The sequence below is a fragment of the Peromyscus maniculatus genome, chromosome 4 (genome assembly GCF_049852395.1).
Source record: "Peromyscus maniculatus bairdii isolate BWxNUB_F1_BW_parent chromosome 4, HU_Pman_BW_mat_3.1, whole genome shotgun sequence".
In the NCBI taxonomy this organism is placed as follows: domain Eukaryota; kingdom Metazoa; phylum Chordata; class Mammalia; order Rodentia; family Cricetidae; genus Peromyscus; species Peromyscus maniculatus.
This window is the reverse complement of record NC_134855.1, coordinates 80,990,126-81,003,868: the sequence shown is the minus strand read 5'-3', so window position 1 is coordinate 81,003,868 and position 13,743 is coordinate 80,990,126. Positions and strand designations below refer to the sequence as shown.

At 42.7% G+C, this 13,743-nt stretch overlaps 1 protein-coding gene across 1 annotated transcript in view; it reads right to left on the bottom strand.

Annotated features, from left to right (window-relative positions):
* Positions 1-5,315: 5,315 nt before the first annotated feature.
* Positions 5,316-13,743, bottom strand: part of Cstf3 (cleavage stimulation factor subunit 3) — an 87,668-nt gene continuing 79,240 nt past the window's right edge. The window contains exons 16-21 of the mRNA XM_006975879.4: positions 12,592-12,661; positions 10,942-11,137; positions 7,261-7,414; positions 6,556-6,650; positions 6,368-6,428; positions 5,316-6,024 (exon numbers count right to left, since the gene is read on the bottom strand). Coding sequence (XP_006975941.1) covers positions 5,822-6,024; positions 6,368-6,428; positions 6,556-6,650; positions 7,261-7,414; positions 10,942-11,137; positions 12,592-12,661 — 779 coding nt within the window. The 3' untranslated portion in view covers positions 5,316-5,821. The remainder of the gene's footprint in view (positions 6,025-6,367; positions 6,429-6,555; positions 6,651-7,260; positions 7,415-10,941; positions 11,138-12,591; positions 12,662-13,743) is intronic.

Genomic DNA, 13,743 nt, shown 5'->3' with positions numbered 1-13,743 from the left:
TGTCTTCTCCCTTAGGCCTCAGTATTTCCATCTATAAAATGGGAATGCTGCCAATACTGTTGCTGTGGGGACTGAGTTGGATAATGGGTATTAGAGTGCTTTGTGCAGGAGAAGGGCCTATAAATTTCTTCATTGTCAGCAAAGGACAGTAAGTAGCCTCTTCCTTTAGGTATACTTCTGCTTAGTACCAAGATTCAGTGGGATCCTGACTTCTTTAGTTGTGCACATTTTATTCACAGGCCTCTAGGGCAGGCTTCCTTCCTGAGCCTGCCTTAGGACTGGCGTTTACTTCCACCATCTCTGGTAATGAATGCCAGCCTCTCTCCCCCTCCAGACAACCGTCTCTACCTGTGTGATTCTGCCCATCCCCACTCGTATGTGAATGAGGAACGCGGGAAGGAACAGATGGGCGGGTGATGCTGACTGATGCTGGGCTCTGAGCCTCACGTACAAAGGCAGTACGAGTCTCACGGTCCACTACACCAGCGTTTGTGGCTGCGCACCAGGCTTTGCATTATGAGTTTTCTTGGTCAGTTTTCACAGCAATTCATGGTCAGGGTGAGGGGATAATCTTGAAGCTTAATAACCTCTAAGCTGTATTTATTATCTATTAAATTTACTTCTTAGGGCTAGAGTTGGCTCAGCAGTTAAGAGCACTTGTTCTTAGCAAAAGACCCGGGTTTGGTCCCAGCACCCACATGGCAGGCAGCTCACACCATCCATAATTCCTGTTCTGGGAGACCTGACCTCTGTGGCTCCAAGCATGCATATACACACATGCAGGCAACGCATTCATGCACAAAAGTAAATGTAAAAATTGTTTCCACTAGTACCTTCAGAAATAGATGGTTCTAGAAATAAATCTCAGGAACTTTAGTAATGCCCTCATGTAGGTTTTTTGTTACACCTGTCTTCGGTGTGTGGCCCTGTGACCTCCAGAACCAGAACTAATCTGTAGGCCTGTCATGATGGCGTCACTTGGTTTTTTATAAATGTGTCCAGTGTTAACAGCAATCAGGTCTCACTTCCTTTAAACCTAACCATTTTTAGGTCTCCATTTTGTTTAATTTTACTATTTTGTATGTATGGGTATTTTGCCTGTACATCTCTGCACCATGTGCGTGCAGTCCTGCAGAGGCCAGAAGCCATTGGATCCTCTAGAACTGGAGTTACAGATGGTCATTGTGAGCCGTTATGTGGGTGCTGGGAATCAAACCTGGGTCCTCTACAAGAGAAGCCAGTGTGTGCTCTTAACCACTGAACCTGTCTCCAGCCCACAGGTCTTTCTGTTTGGGGTCTCACTATTGTAACCCTGTCTGGTGTTGAACTCACAGAAGTCCTGCCTCCCAAGTGCTGGGATCAAAGGTGTGTGCCACCAAGCCCAGCGTCTGCCTTTGGTATCTGAAGCACATGGCATGCTCAAAACAGAACTGGGGCAAGCGCTCAGACTAGGGATATTTTACAAATCACAGTTGCTTTAAAAAATATATATATATTTCTGCCAGGCGGTGGTGACACACGACTTTAATCCCAGCACTCAGGAGGCAGAGCCAGGCGGATCTCTGTGAGTTCGAGGCCAGCCTGGGCTACCAAGTGAGTTCCAGGAAAGGCGCAAAGCTACACAGAGAAACCCTGTCTCGAAAAACCAAAAAAATAAAAAAAATAAATAAATAAAAAATAAATAAATAAACGCATGTATGTGCACCACATGTTTGCAGTAGCCCGTGAGGGTTAAAAGAGGCATCAGATCCCCTAGAACTTGGTTGTGAACCTCTGCATGGGTACTGGGATTCAAACCTGGGTCCTCTACAAGAGCAGCCAGTGCTCTTACCCACTGAGCTGGGTCCAGCTCCAACAGTTGGCCTTGAACTCCGGGCTTTGGCTCTCTTCCTGCTGGGGCCTCCCAAACATCTGGAAGTGCAGGCATATACACCATATACCGCTCTGCCTTCTTCCTAGTAGCTCTGATGCTTGGTTAACTGACATCTGCGTTGAATACTGAAGATTTATTTAATAACATGGTACCTGTTTGAAACTCTTAAAATTTATGAGGCTGGAGAGATGGCTCAGTGCTGAGAGCATGGGCTGCTCTTGCAGAGGACCCAGGTTCAGTTCCCAGCATCTACACAGTGGTTCACAATGTCCTTAACTCCAGTCCAGAGGATATAGCGTCCTCTGGCCTCTGCAGACACCAGGCACACATGTCAGATATACATATATGAGAAAGCACACCACTCCTACAAGTAAAATAAACCTAAAATATAAAAAAATGTATCAATCTCTTCAAAGCTAACCCTGACACCGGAAGCTACTGCTCTAAATGGGGTTTGCTTTAGGGCAGAAATAGTTAATCCTACGCAGATTTAATTTTTGTGTATCTGTATCTATGTGTGTACACGAGTGTCCTCAGAGACCAGAAGGTATGGGTTATGGGTGGTTATGGGTACTGGGAACTGAACTTGGAGCCTCTGGAAAAGCAGTCTGTACTCTTAACCACTGGGCTATCTCTCCAGCCTCAGAAATACCTTTTTAAAACAGAATCAATGAACTATTCACTACTATGTAAGTGGACTCTTAACACTTACATCCTAACCACAGTCCAGTAGAAATGCTGCAAAAGCAGGTTTTGTTTTTTGGGTGAGAGTGTTATTATCCTGCAGCTTGATCTAACACGCAGCCTACTGTGTAGGCCAGGCTGACCTCACACTCTGGAAATCCTCTAGCCTCAGCCTCTTGTGGGATGACAGAGGTTTTATTTGTGTTTTTGTTTCACATTTTTTTTTTCTAGTCTTACTTTGCTAGGTTTGGCAATACATTAGTGACATCTTGTTTCAAGTATGGTAGTAAAAGAAACAGTTTGAAGCTGAATTTTTGTTTGTTTGTTTGTTTTGGTTTTGGTTTTTTAAGACAGGATTTCTCTGTGTAGCTTTGGAGCCTGTCCTGGATCTTGCTCTGTAGACCAGGCTGGCCTCGAACTCAGAGATCTGCCTGGCTCTGCCTCCCGAGTGCTGGAATTAAAGGTGTGCGCCACTGCCACCTGGTGAAGCTGAGTTTTAACCACAGGTTTATTTAATCACATCTGAATTCAAACTCTAAGTTGAGCTGTGTTCTCAGTATATGAGTTTAACCCCGCAGCTCCATCCTACTTTGGTTTGGTTTTGTTATTTTGTGTGTTACTCCCTTCCTTCCTGGGTTCATCTTTCTTTCTGAACTATATGACCCCTTAAGGACCAGTTAGTTTTCTGTAGAAGTAGCTTTTCTGGAAATGCATCAAGAGGAGGTCTGTTTCCTTGGTAAAAACCAAGGAGCAAAATGTGGTTCTTCTGATGTGTTTTTCCTCACTATAATTTGCTTTATTGTTTTTTGTTTTCGTTTTTTCTTTCAAGACAGGGTTTCTCTGTGTGGCTGTCCTGTAACTCGCTCTATAAACCAGGCTGGCCTCACAGATCCACCCACCTCTGCTTCTTCCAGAGTGCTGGGGTTAAAGGCACGTGCCACTACGGCCTGACTAGGTAATTAGCTTTAGTCTCTTAGATGATCTCTAGCTCATGAGAAAAATGTACGTAAGTACCTTTTGAAATATATTTCAATAGAGAATGAGATAGTAAGTCCTTAAAGAATTTCATACTGACATTGCTTTTAAGAAGGATGCAAAAGCCTGGCTTAGTAGTACATGCCTTTAATCTTTGCACTTGGGAGGCAGAAGCAGTTGGATCCATGTGAGTTCAAGACCAGCCTCCTGATCTACACAGGGAGCTCCAGGACAGCCAGGACTATATAGACCCTGTTTTAAAAAACAAAGATAAAGTAGGGATTGGAGAGATGTCAATTAAGAGCACTTCTTGCTCTTGTAGAGGACCAGAGTTCACAACACCTATATCAGGGGGCGCATAACTAACTATAACTCTAGTCCCAGGGAATCTGACACCCTCTTCTGGTGTTCATGGGTACTGCATGAATACACACACACACACACACACACACACACACAGTGACACACACAGAGAGAGAGAGAGAGAGAGAGAGAGAGAGAGAGAGAGAGAGAGAGAGAGAAAGAAATCACTAAAAAGAAGAGGAGGCTAGAAAGATGGTCCAGTGGCCAAGAGCACTTGCTGCTTTTGCACAGGATCCATTTCAGTTCCCAGCACTCAGGTCCAGTGACTATAAGCCTATAACCACACATGATTCCAATTCTACATGTGGCACACATACATAAGAGTAAAAATTCTTTAAGTAAAAAATATCTCGCCGGGCGTTGGTGGCGCACGCCTTTAATCCCAGCACTCGGGAGGCAGAGCCAGGCGGATCTCTGTGAGTTCGAGGCCAGCCTGGGCTACCAAGTGAGCTCCAGGAAAGGCGCAAAGCTACACAGAGAAACCTTGTCTCAAAAAAACCAAAAAAAAAAAAAAAAAAAAAAAAAAAAAAAAAAAATTATCTCAATCGACAGAGTCTTTTTTTCTGAGTGTCTACTACACGTGTGTTTCCTCACCCCCAATAAATGTCTTTCTTCAACTGCAAAACAAAAACAAAAACCCAAAAAACAAAAAAAGCAAAAACCTCAATCTCCCTCAGCGTTGGGGAAATAGCATTCATATTTAAATATTTACAAAATGCTTAATTTGTTCCCATTTTTTTGATGTTCTGTTTTCTGAGATTGGTTGTCTCTCAGTAGCCACACAGCTTGTGCAGGCCCATGCTCTCCCCACCCAACCCCTTCAGCCCAGGATAACCTTGAAGTCAATATAGGCTGACCTTTAATTCTTGGTTCTCCCACCTCCCAAGGGCTAGGATTACAGACATGTACTACCAGGTTAGGGAAACACTCAACCTACTTCATCCTCAGCCCTTAATTTGTCTCTTAAAAATGTTTCCTATAAGTACCAAAAAACCAAAATAAAACAGAAAATGACTTTTCAACGTACTGTTAACATTTAATGTAAACAGTGTTAGATGAATAATATAGTGTCTGTATCTATGATCATAAAATCTGAAGAAGCAGAAGAACTATTGGGGAGATGGCCAGTGGGTAGAGGGCTTGAGGATCTGAATTTGGGTCCCTAGCACCGACATAAAAAGCCAGTCCTATAACCTCAGCACTGGGGGCAGAGACAGGAAGACCCTAGGAACTCTCTGGCCAAACAAAAAAGGTACGCTTCAGGTTCAGTGAGAAACAGTGTCTGTCTCAAGGGAATAGAGTTATAGAGGAAGACGACCGAGGTCCTCCACTGGCTTCTGAGTGCATGTATGGGCACCCCCCCACACACACACAAACAGGCATGTGCACACACACATACACAAAGAAACAGGAGGAAGCATGCTTTTGAGGTCCTTTATTTTTTCAAAGGACCTTTTTAAAAATTGTAAACTACAAAACAGATGCCATATATTCTGCCATAAATAAAAACAAACAGGCAGGACTACATAAGCAAACTGAGAACAACTGTTTTTCAGAAAATGTGAAAATATTCTGCAATCATAAGCCATCCAGTTTTTAAAATAAAACTGTGGAAAACTCACAAATCTTCAAGTGGCACATACAAGAAGCCTTGAAGAGGAACAAGATGTGGCTTTGCCATTTTGTACTGTTCTCATATTATTTAAAACCTAATCTTTCTTAGAGGATAGGTCTGTTTCATACTCCAATTCCACACAGGCTCGTTTTTTTCTCAAGAACCAGATGATAGAGGCACCAATGACAACACAACTTTGTTTCCAAACCCTCGTAACAAAGCACTGTTTCTTTCAAACATATGACTTAAGAGGCAACAAGGAACCCTGGGCAGAGTCTTTTCTCTCAGAGGCGGGCAGGTCTTGAAGCTCCTCATCGTATTCGCTTCTGCTGCCGCGCTCTGTAAATGTCATGAACGGGGGGGACCACAGCCCCCTTTTCTTCGTCTTCGTCTGAGTCCTCGTTGGGTCTTTTGACAGCCTTGGTGAGCACAGCGCTACTCTCCACTGGGCCATTGCCTTCCACAACCAGCTCTGGGGCCCCACCAGTGATGATCCTCACAGCTTCCTCAACAGCTACGGGAGGGAGCAAAAGACAGGGCAGGATGCTTACAACGGTGTGCCACAGAAGAGCTGGCGCTCTGCTCATCCCATGCCCCGCAGCAAGCATGGACTACGTCACTGCTGCATGTCACCAGCTGCTGTTTAGCAGGAGCGTGACAAGACAGGTCAGACAGTGCACTCGAATGCTAGGATCTGGTGACATTAGATCAGGATATGCCCACTTCACTCCAGGGTGTCACCACACTGCTGCAGACTGGGTAACTGGTTTTGGAGACCTCAGTGGGAGAGAACAATCCTTCCTCCTTGGGAAATAGTAACATGGACTCCACACTGAAATGGAGCTTCTATTACTCACTGTTTGGTATCTTGCATCTTCGGAAAATTTCCATCAGTTCATCCACTTGTACAAAAGGACCCTATTATGACATGAATACATTTGATCTCAGTTAGCCGACAAGTTACCTGTTTTGTGCTTCCCATTCTATAAGAAGAAAAGCACACAATGACTGTGGCCCACAGAGCAAGTGTGTACAGTGAACTCACCTGGAAGCAGATAGGAGGAGGGAGCAGTTTCATCAGAACCACAGCTGCAGGAGGCACTGGAAACACTCCACCGGGGACGGGGTGTAAGCCTGGGGCTGAGGGAGAAGGCGGGCATGAAACAAGTGGGCAGTTTCAACACGAGCAAGCGAAATCAAGTGGCCTGGACACAGCAACTGTCTATGTCCCTGCTGCTTTCCTCTCCACACTTACAAAAGGGTTTCAGTGCTTTCCCCCGTGACCAACTGAAATGGGCCCTGGGAAGCAGACAAGTGACTTCATGTAAAGTAAGCCAGGCTGGACTAAAGGACATTTTTGTCACTACTTTTGAGTTACACAATGTTTAGCAATCCTGTTATTCAACAGCACACTGAATCAGAAGGTCTTGGTCACAGAGGGGCTCCTAAGATTCACAGATGTGGTGCAGATAACACGACCGACCACAGTGTGTCTCCAGCTGTTCAATAATCTGCACACAGCAGCTTTTATGAGAACTGCCGCCAGGAAATGTGACTGGAATCTGCAGCGCTCAGCACTGTTTTTTTTTTTTTTAATTCTTAGCTCATCTGGTTCAAGGATTACTGTCAAGTCACTTGTCACTGTGAGCCTAAGTCTAACAACTAACCTATAGTGGAAAAGGCCAGGTTACATCCCTCCCACACCTTGGATTGAAATCAAACAAACCGAGGTCTCAGTACTGGGTCTTACGTGCTAAATGTCGTGGCTGAAATGGAATCATCTGCTGAGTGTCTGGCTTAGGGTACTCTGGTTTTCTATCCACTTCATCTTTCAGGACAGGCACTATAGAAGGAGCTACAACTGGGTCTGGAATTATAGCTGCTAGCTTAGCACGGGAGACATCCTGAAAATGCAGAACAGAAGATCCTAGACCTGAGAAGGGTCTTACAGAGTATTGTGTAGTTCTATAATCTTGAGGCTACAGGAAGAATAACTGGGTTATAAGCACAGGAAGCATGGAGAAGGATAAGCAGGAAATCTCATGATGATACATATTGTTCAGTATTCAACAAGGGAAGCCATTGGCTTTGAAGGTTGACTTTAAAAAGTTTTATCTCAACCCCAGCTAAGAATCACTGGACTGTCTCCAGGCAATGTCCTCGAAGGATAGATAGATATAAGCCTTTTCGGAAAGAGTTGTAGGAATGGGCACCAAAGAGAGGATGGGGGTAATTTGAAGAAAAATTCAAGATTTAGATTTTTTGTTTGTTTGAGACAGGGTCTTACTATGTGGCCCTGGCTGTCTTGGAACTCACTATGTTGACCAGGGGGGCCTCAAACTTACAGAGATCCACCTGGTCTGCTTCCTGAGTGCTGGGATTAAACGCGTGTGCCACCATGCCCAGCTGAGATTTAGACTTCTGATACCTCTCTTCCATTGGAATTGAATAACATCTCAGTTAAATCGAAGAGCCTGGGTTAAGTGAAGTCTTGCTTCATGAAAGCCAAGATAAGGACTCTCTGCACCTATTCTGGCTAATAGCATCTTCCTAATGCAGTGAAGGTCCTTAAAATGGTGGAGGAGATGCCGGGCGGTGGTGGCGCACGCCTTTAATCCCAGCACTCAGGAGGCAGAGCCAGGTGGATCTCTGTGAGTTCGAGGCCAGCCTGGGCTACCAAGTGAGTTCCAGGAAAGGCGCAAAGCTACACAGAGAAACCCTGTCTCGAAAAACCAAAAAAAAAAAAAAAAAAAAAAAATGGTGGAGGAGAAAAGGAACGCATACTGGGCACCCTCATTTGTCAGGCTGTTTTAGCCAGGCTGTATTTATCTCTTTGAGGCAATCAGTTCACATTCACGGCACGGGCTGAAGCTCAGAAAGGATCACATAGCTAACAGGAAGTAGATCGAGGATAGGGAGCCCACCTCTGACCTTTTCAGCTCTAGTAGGACCCTCTGCAAGGTATGTCAGAGGACAGAACAGGTCCTATCCATTTCAGTCTTCCAATCTGCTCTGACACAGTGGTGACCTTGCTATTATGTGGCAAATCCAACTGAGTAGGCACAGTAAATTGCTCACTCTGGTGCACAACTCACTATACCACTGAAGACCACATGGTAAAGTGCTCTAGTTCTACCCAAATACAAAGTGGAAGTGGAAACACAGGCTGGAAATTTATATTAAAAAGTAGCTTACTGGGCAGTGGTGGTGCACGCCTTATGAGTTGAGGCCAGCGTAGTCTACAGAGCAAGTTCCAGGACAGGCTCCAAAGCTACACAGAGAAACTGTCTCAAAGAAACCAAACAAAACCAAAAAACAAACAAACAACCCCCCCCAAAAAAAACACCCCCCCCAAAAAAGTAGCTCTAGTTTGAAATAGTCAAAATTTTCTCTTTCTTTCTTTCTCTCTTTCATTCTTTCTTTCTTTCTTTCTTTCTTTCTTTCTTTCTTTCTTTCTTTCTTTCTTTCTTTCTTCCTTCCTTCCTTCCTTCCTTCCTTCCTTCCTTCCTTCCTTCCTTCCTTCCTTTCTTTCTTTCTTTTTTTGAGACAGGATTTTACTATGTATCTCTGTCAGGCTGGCTTTGAATTTACAGTGATAAGAGATATACTGCTTGTGTCTCTGGAATGTTGGGATTAAAAGTGTGCAAGCCTGGCAATTACCTGTCTGGCCAAAAAATTGTTTTAAGTTGTATTTATGTGTGTGTATCGTACATATAGGTGCACATGTGCTTGTCAGAGTTTAACTTGGTGGGAGTTAGTTCTCTCCTTCCATCATGTGGGTTCCAGGGACTGAACTCAAGTCACCAGGCTTGGTGGCAGCCTCCTTTACCCACTAAGCTTTGCTGGCTCTCTTTATTTTCATTCAACTCTTTAAAATCACTTTATCCTAGACAAAATTGGCCTTTTCTAATAATTTTTAAATAAGTCTTAAAATGTCTGTGGTGTTCACCGAGAAGTAAAGTAGAGGTAGAAACTGCATTTTCTAACAGTAAAATGTGGGTTATTAGGAATCCTTTGGTTCAGAATAGGATTATGGGGCTGGTGCAGAATTGGAGCATTCATCAAAGAAAAGGCCTAAAGCTAAATTATGTATAATTTTTCTCAAAGTTTGTAGTCTGGTTCAGACACAGAGTGAGACTCAGGACAAAAGAGGGTGCTAAGGAAAAGGATGATGGCCAAGAACATCCTATTGCCAGGTGATTTAGAGGGACCAACCTAAGACTCAGGTGAGTTTCCCCCTTGACCTTTCTTCATGCCCAGGGCATAGAAAGGCCAAGAATGAGGGACCAATGGTGTTTTGCACAAGGGATATTCATGCACCTTCCTTTCCTTTCCTTTCCTTTCCTTTCCTTTCCTTTCCTTTCCTTTCCTTTCCTTTCCTTTCCTTTCCTTTCCTTTCCTTTTTTCCTTTCCTTTTTCCTTTCCTTTTTCCTTTCCTTTTTCCTTTCCTTTTTCCTTTCCTTTTTCCTTTCCTTTTTCCTTTCCTTTCCTTTCCTTTCCTTTCCTTTCCTTTCCTTTCCTTTCCTTTCCTTTCCTCTCCTTTCCTCTCCTTTCCTTTTTCCTTTCCTTTTTCCTTTCCTTTTTTTCCCTTTCCTTTCCTTTCCTTTCCTTTCCTTTCCTTTCCTTTCCTTTCCTTTCCTTTCCTTTCCTTCCTTCCTTCCTTCAACGATTTATTTATTTACTAAGTATACAATGTTCTGCCTGCATGTATGCCTGCAGGCCAGAAGAAGGCCTCGTTATAGATGGTTGTGAGCCACCATGTGGTTGCTGGGAATTGAACTCAGGACCTCTGGAAGAACAGCCGGTGATCTTAACCTCTGAGCCATCTCTCCAGCCCTGACTAATAGTTTTCTTATGGTCAGTCATCTACACAGATGAGGACCACTTTTAGAGAAGCCAGTTCCCCCAGGGGCTTTGGTAGAAAGCTACAGATCTCTCAAGGAACAGCATGCATTTGGCGAGCTGTGGTTTTGCTTAGATTGTATAGTCTCCAGTTTTCAATCCTCTTGCCTTCCCCTCCCCAGACCTAGGCCTACAGTTGTGAGTGTACCACCATGCCTGGTCATGTCCCTTCATGGTGTCTTGACAAAATATGCAACAGCAAACACATTTAGTTTAAGCCCCATCAAAAATATTCATCAGTTGATAAGAATGTTTCAAAAAACAGATAGTAAGACTTTCTCCATCATCCATCAAACATAAGGCACCAAGTTCCAGGTACACATGAAAGCATTTTCTTTCTCTATCTCAAACATTTAATTTTCATTTTCTGTTACTTTTGATATTCATAAACAACAACAAAACAATGATTTTTTTGTTTTATTAGCAACAGTAAAGAACTGATCTTAGAATGGAAATTATCCACGAACTCTTAAAAACACCCAGGGAAGTGGAGACAGCACATATATTGTACTTGGTGCTGAGTACATACCTTATAGCCCAGTGCTTTGAGTTCACTTGCAGAACAAGGATAGAGATCCATGAACTTGTATCTGTCCACCAGTAAGGCTGTTTCCTTGCCTTCATACTCTTCTCTGAATGCTGTAAACCGCCTTTTTTCCACCTTGAGTATACTAGCTAAGTCACCAATATTACTTTCAAAAGCTAGAAATCGAGCCCAGATTTCTCTGTAAGAAAGTAAATATAACCAATACTTAGTCATAAAAAGTTTGTTTTAAAATAAAGATTTCCAAATAATAGAAAACCAGGATAATATAATGAATACCTGTCTTCATTAGGTTTAATAATTGTTACTTTCTCCCTATTTGTTTAATTTTATTTTTGCCTAAATATTTGAAAGTTAAGCACAGTCACAGTACTTTACCTAAATATTCAGAAATTCAAGCGCGTGTGTGCATACATGCACACACCTTATCTTCCTATTTGAGGTAAATAAAAGACATCAGAGAGAGGATAAATTGTTGATGGAAAAAGAACCTAGACAGAGTTCTATCATTTTTCCTGCATAATGTGGCTTCATCACTTTGCTTAGTGGCATAAATTATGTTGTGGAAGATTTTCTTCATCTAATGTATGAATAAAAATATATTCCAGCCAGGTGGCAGTGGCACACGCCTTTAATCCCAGCACTCAGAGCCAGGCGGATCTCTGTAAGTTCGAGGTCAGCCTGTTCTTCAGAGTGAGACCCAGGACAGGCACCAAAACTTCACAGAGAAACCCTGTCTCGAAAAACAAAACAAAACTATTCCAGAATCCTCTATGTTTCTATGATTCACTGCGACCAAACTGCACATCGATGTTTTAATGGTCTCAGATTACTTTAAGTCACAGGCACCTAAAGTGAGAGACTGGGCACCTATCCTGTACCAAGAACTATCGAACTCCCACACTGGTAGACATGTTTGTGATTCGTGAGAAACTGAGGGTTAGTAAGGTGGAATTTCTCACTGTCTAGGCGGCTGAGTCGGGAACCGAAGCCAAGATGCAAATCCTTTCTGTGTTGGCTGGACCACTAGACCGTGTAACTCGCCCCCAGGCAAAGCCTTAGGTGGGATGTAACATGGAAACCAGCTGTTGCTGCAGGATATTTGGATTGGGGGTGGAGTCAGCAATTAGCTGACCAGAACTGGCCTTGGAGAATCCAGGAATATGGACAGTGACACACAGAAAGAGAAGGAGAGACTTGGATTTTCTCATGGTCTTTTTGATCTAGGAAGTGTGGAGAGAGGGTCAGCTGGTCGTTCCTCCTCCTCTGTCTTGATCTACCAGGTTTTTACACTAATGTCTGAGTCCTGAGTTTTTATTGGTAATAGGACAACTTAGATAAACCCATCAACCAGCTTTCAATACAGAAGAGTCTTCACTTTCCACTAAGGAGATACATTCCAGAATGCCAATATATTAAGTTCTAGAAATATTAAAGTAGAAAGACATAGTAAAATACTTAATAAATTATAAAAGTATCTCAAAATAATTCTAATCATATACAAAATAAAAAAGCTTAGGTGAATATGAAAATGTTGTAAGTAGGGAAAATTAGACAGAAAAGAAATTTCTCTGGAAATGCACACTCAAGCACACGGTCCCACAGATCAGAGCTCACACATTGTGCATGACTTACCCAGACTTCTCAGGAGGAAGGCTTCCAGATGTTAAAACTCGTTCAAACAAAACTCGGGTATTATTGTCCTCTAGGATATTTAAAAAAATTAAATGTTAGATCAAAGAAAGCTTTATAATTCAACAATTATTTTTTTATAAGCAAAGCAGAATAAAACCCCAAGCTTTATCTCACAATCCTCAAGCTAAACCTTACAAAAATCCAATGCAGAAAAATAACTTGTCACAACTGATTTTTACAGATGAGGAAATTTGGAGGTTCAAAATCACTGAGTTTGAGAGACTGGTACAGCAAGCCTTTGTTTAATTCCACCACTCAGGAGGCAGAGCCAGGCAGATCTTTGTGAGTTCAAGGCCAGCCTGGTCTACAGAGCAAGATCCAGGACAGGCACCAAAACTACACAGAGAAATCCTGTCTCGGGGAAAAAAAAAGCATGCCTTCAATAATTTTTTTAATCCAGCAATGTAACCTATTTTTAATGTCTTAGCATACTCAATTTACTATCTGTCCATTTGCAAAATAAGTCCATGAAAGATTAAATGTATTCAGCCAAAGTCATATTCACAACTTCAAGTAACATAGTGTATATAGTGTATTTTTAAATCCCACCCCCCAGCTGAGGACTGAACTCAGGGCCTTGTGCTTGCTAGGCAAGTGCTCTACCACTGAGCTAAATCCCCAGTCTATTTTTAAATTAAAAAAAAAATTATTTATTTATTTATTTTTATTTTTTGTGCACTGGTATTTCGTCTGCATGTATGTCTGTGAGGGTGTAAGATGCCTTGGGAGAAGGGTGTTAGAGCCCCTGAGACTGAAGTTGTAAGCCTCCATTGCTGAGTCTCACCAGGTGCTGAGACTCGAACCCAGGTCCTCTGGAAGAGCAGCCAGTGCTCTTAACTACTAAGCCATCTTTTTAGCCCCAGATTTTTCAAGATGTTATTAAATCTTCCATTTTATCCTTGCTTTAATCCAAGGTTTGTTCCAAAAATCCTTTTTCCTATCCCACATAACCTTCCCCCTTTCACTACCTGCTGTGGGGTCTGGCTGGAAAGATCCTTTCCCTTTCTTTATCTGGCTAACTATTTTTCATCTTCAAGACCCAACTCACATGCTTTCTGTGAACCTTAGGATAGTGCTGTCAACATAGTGGAA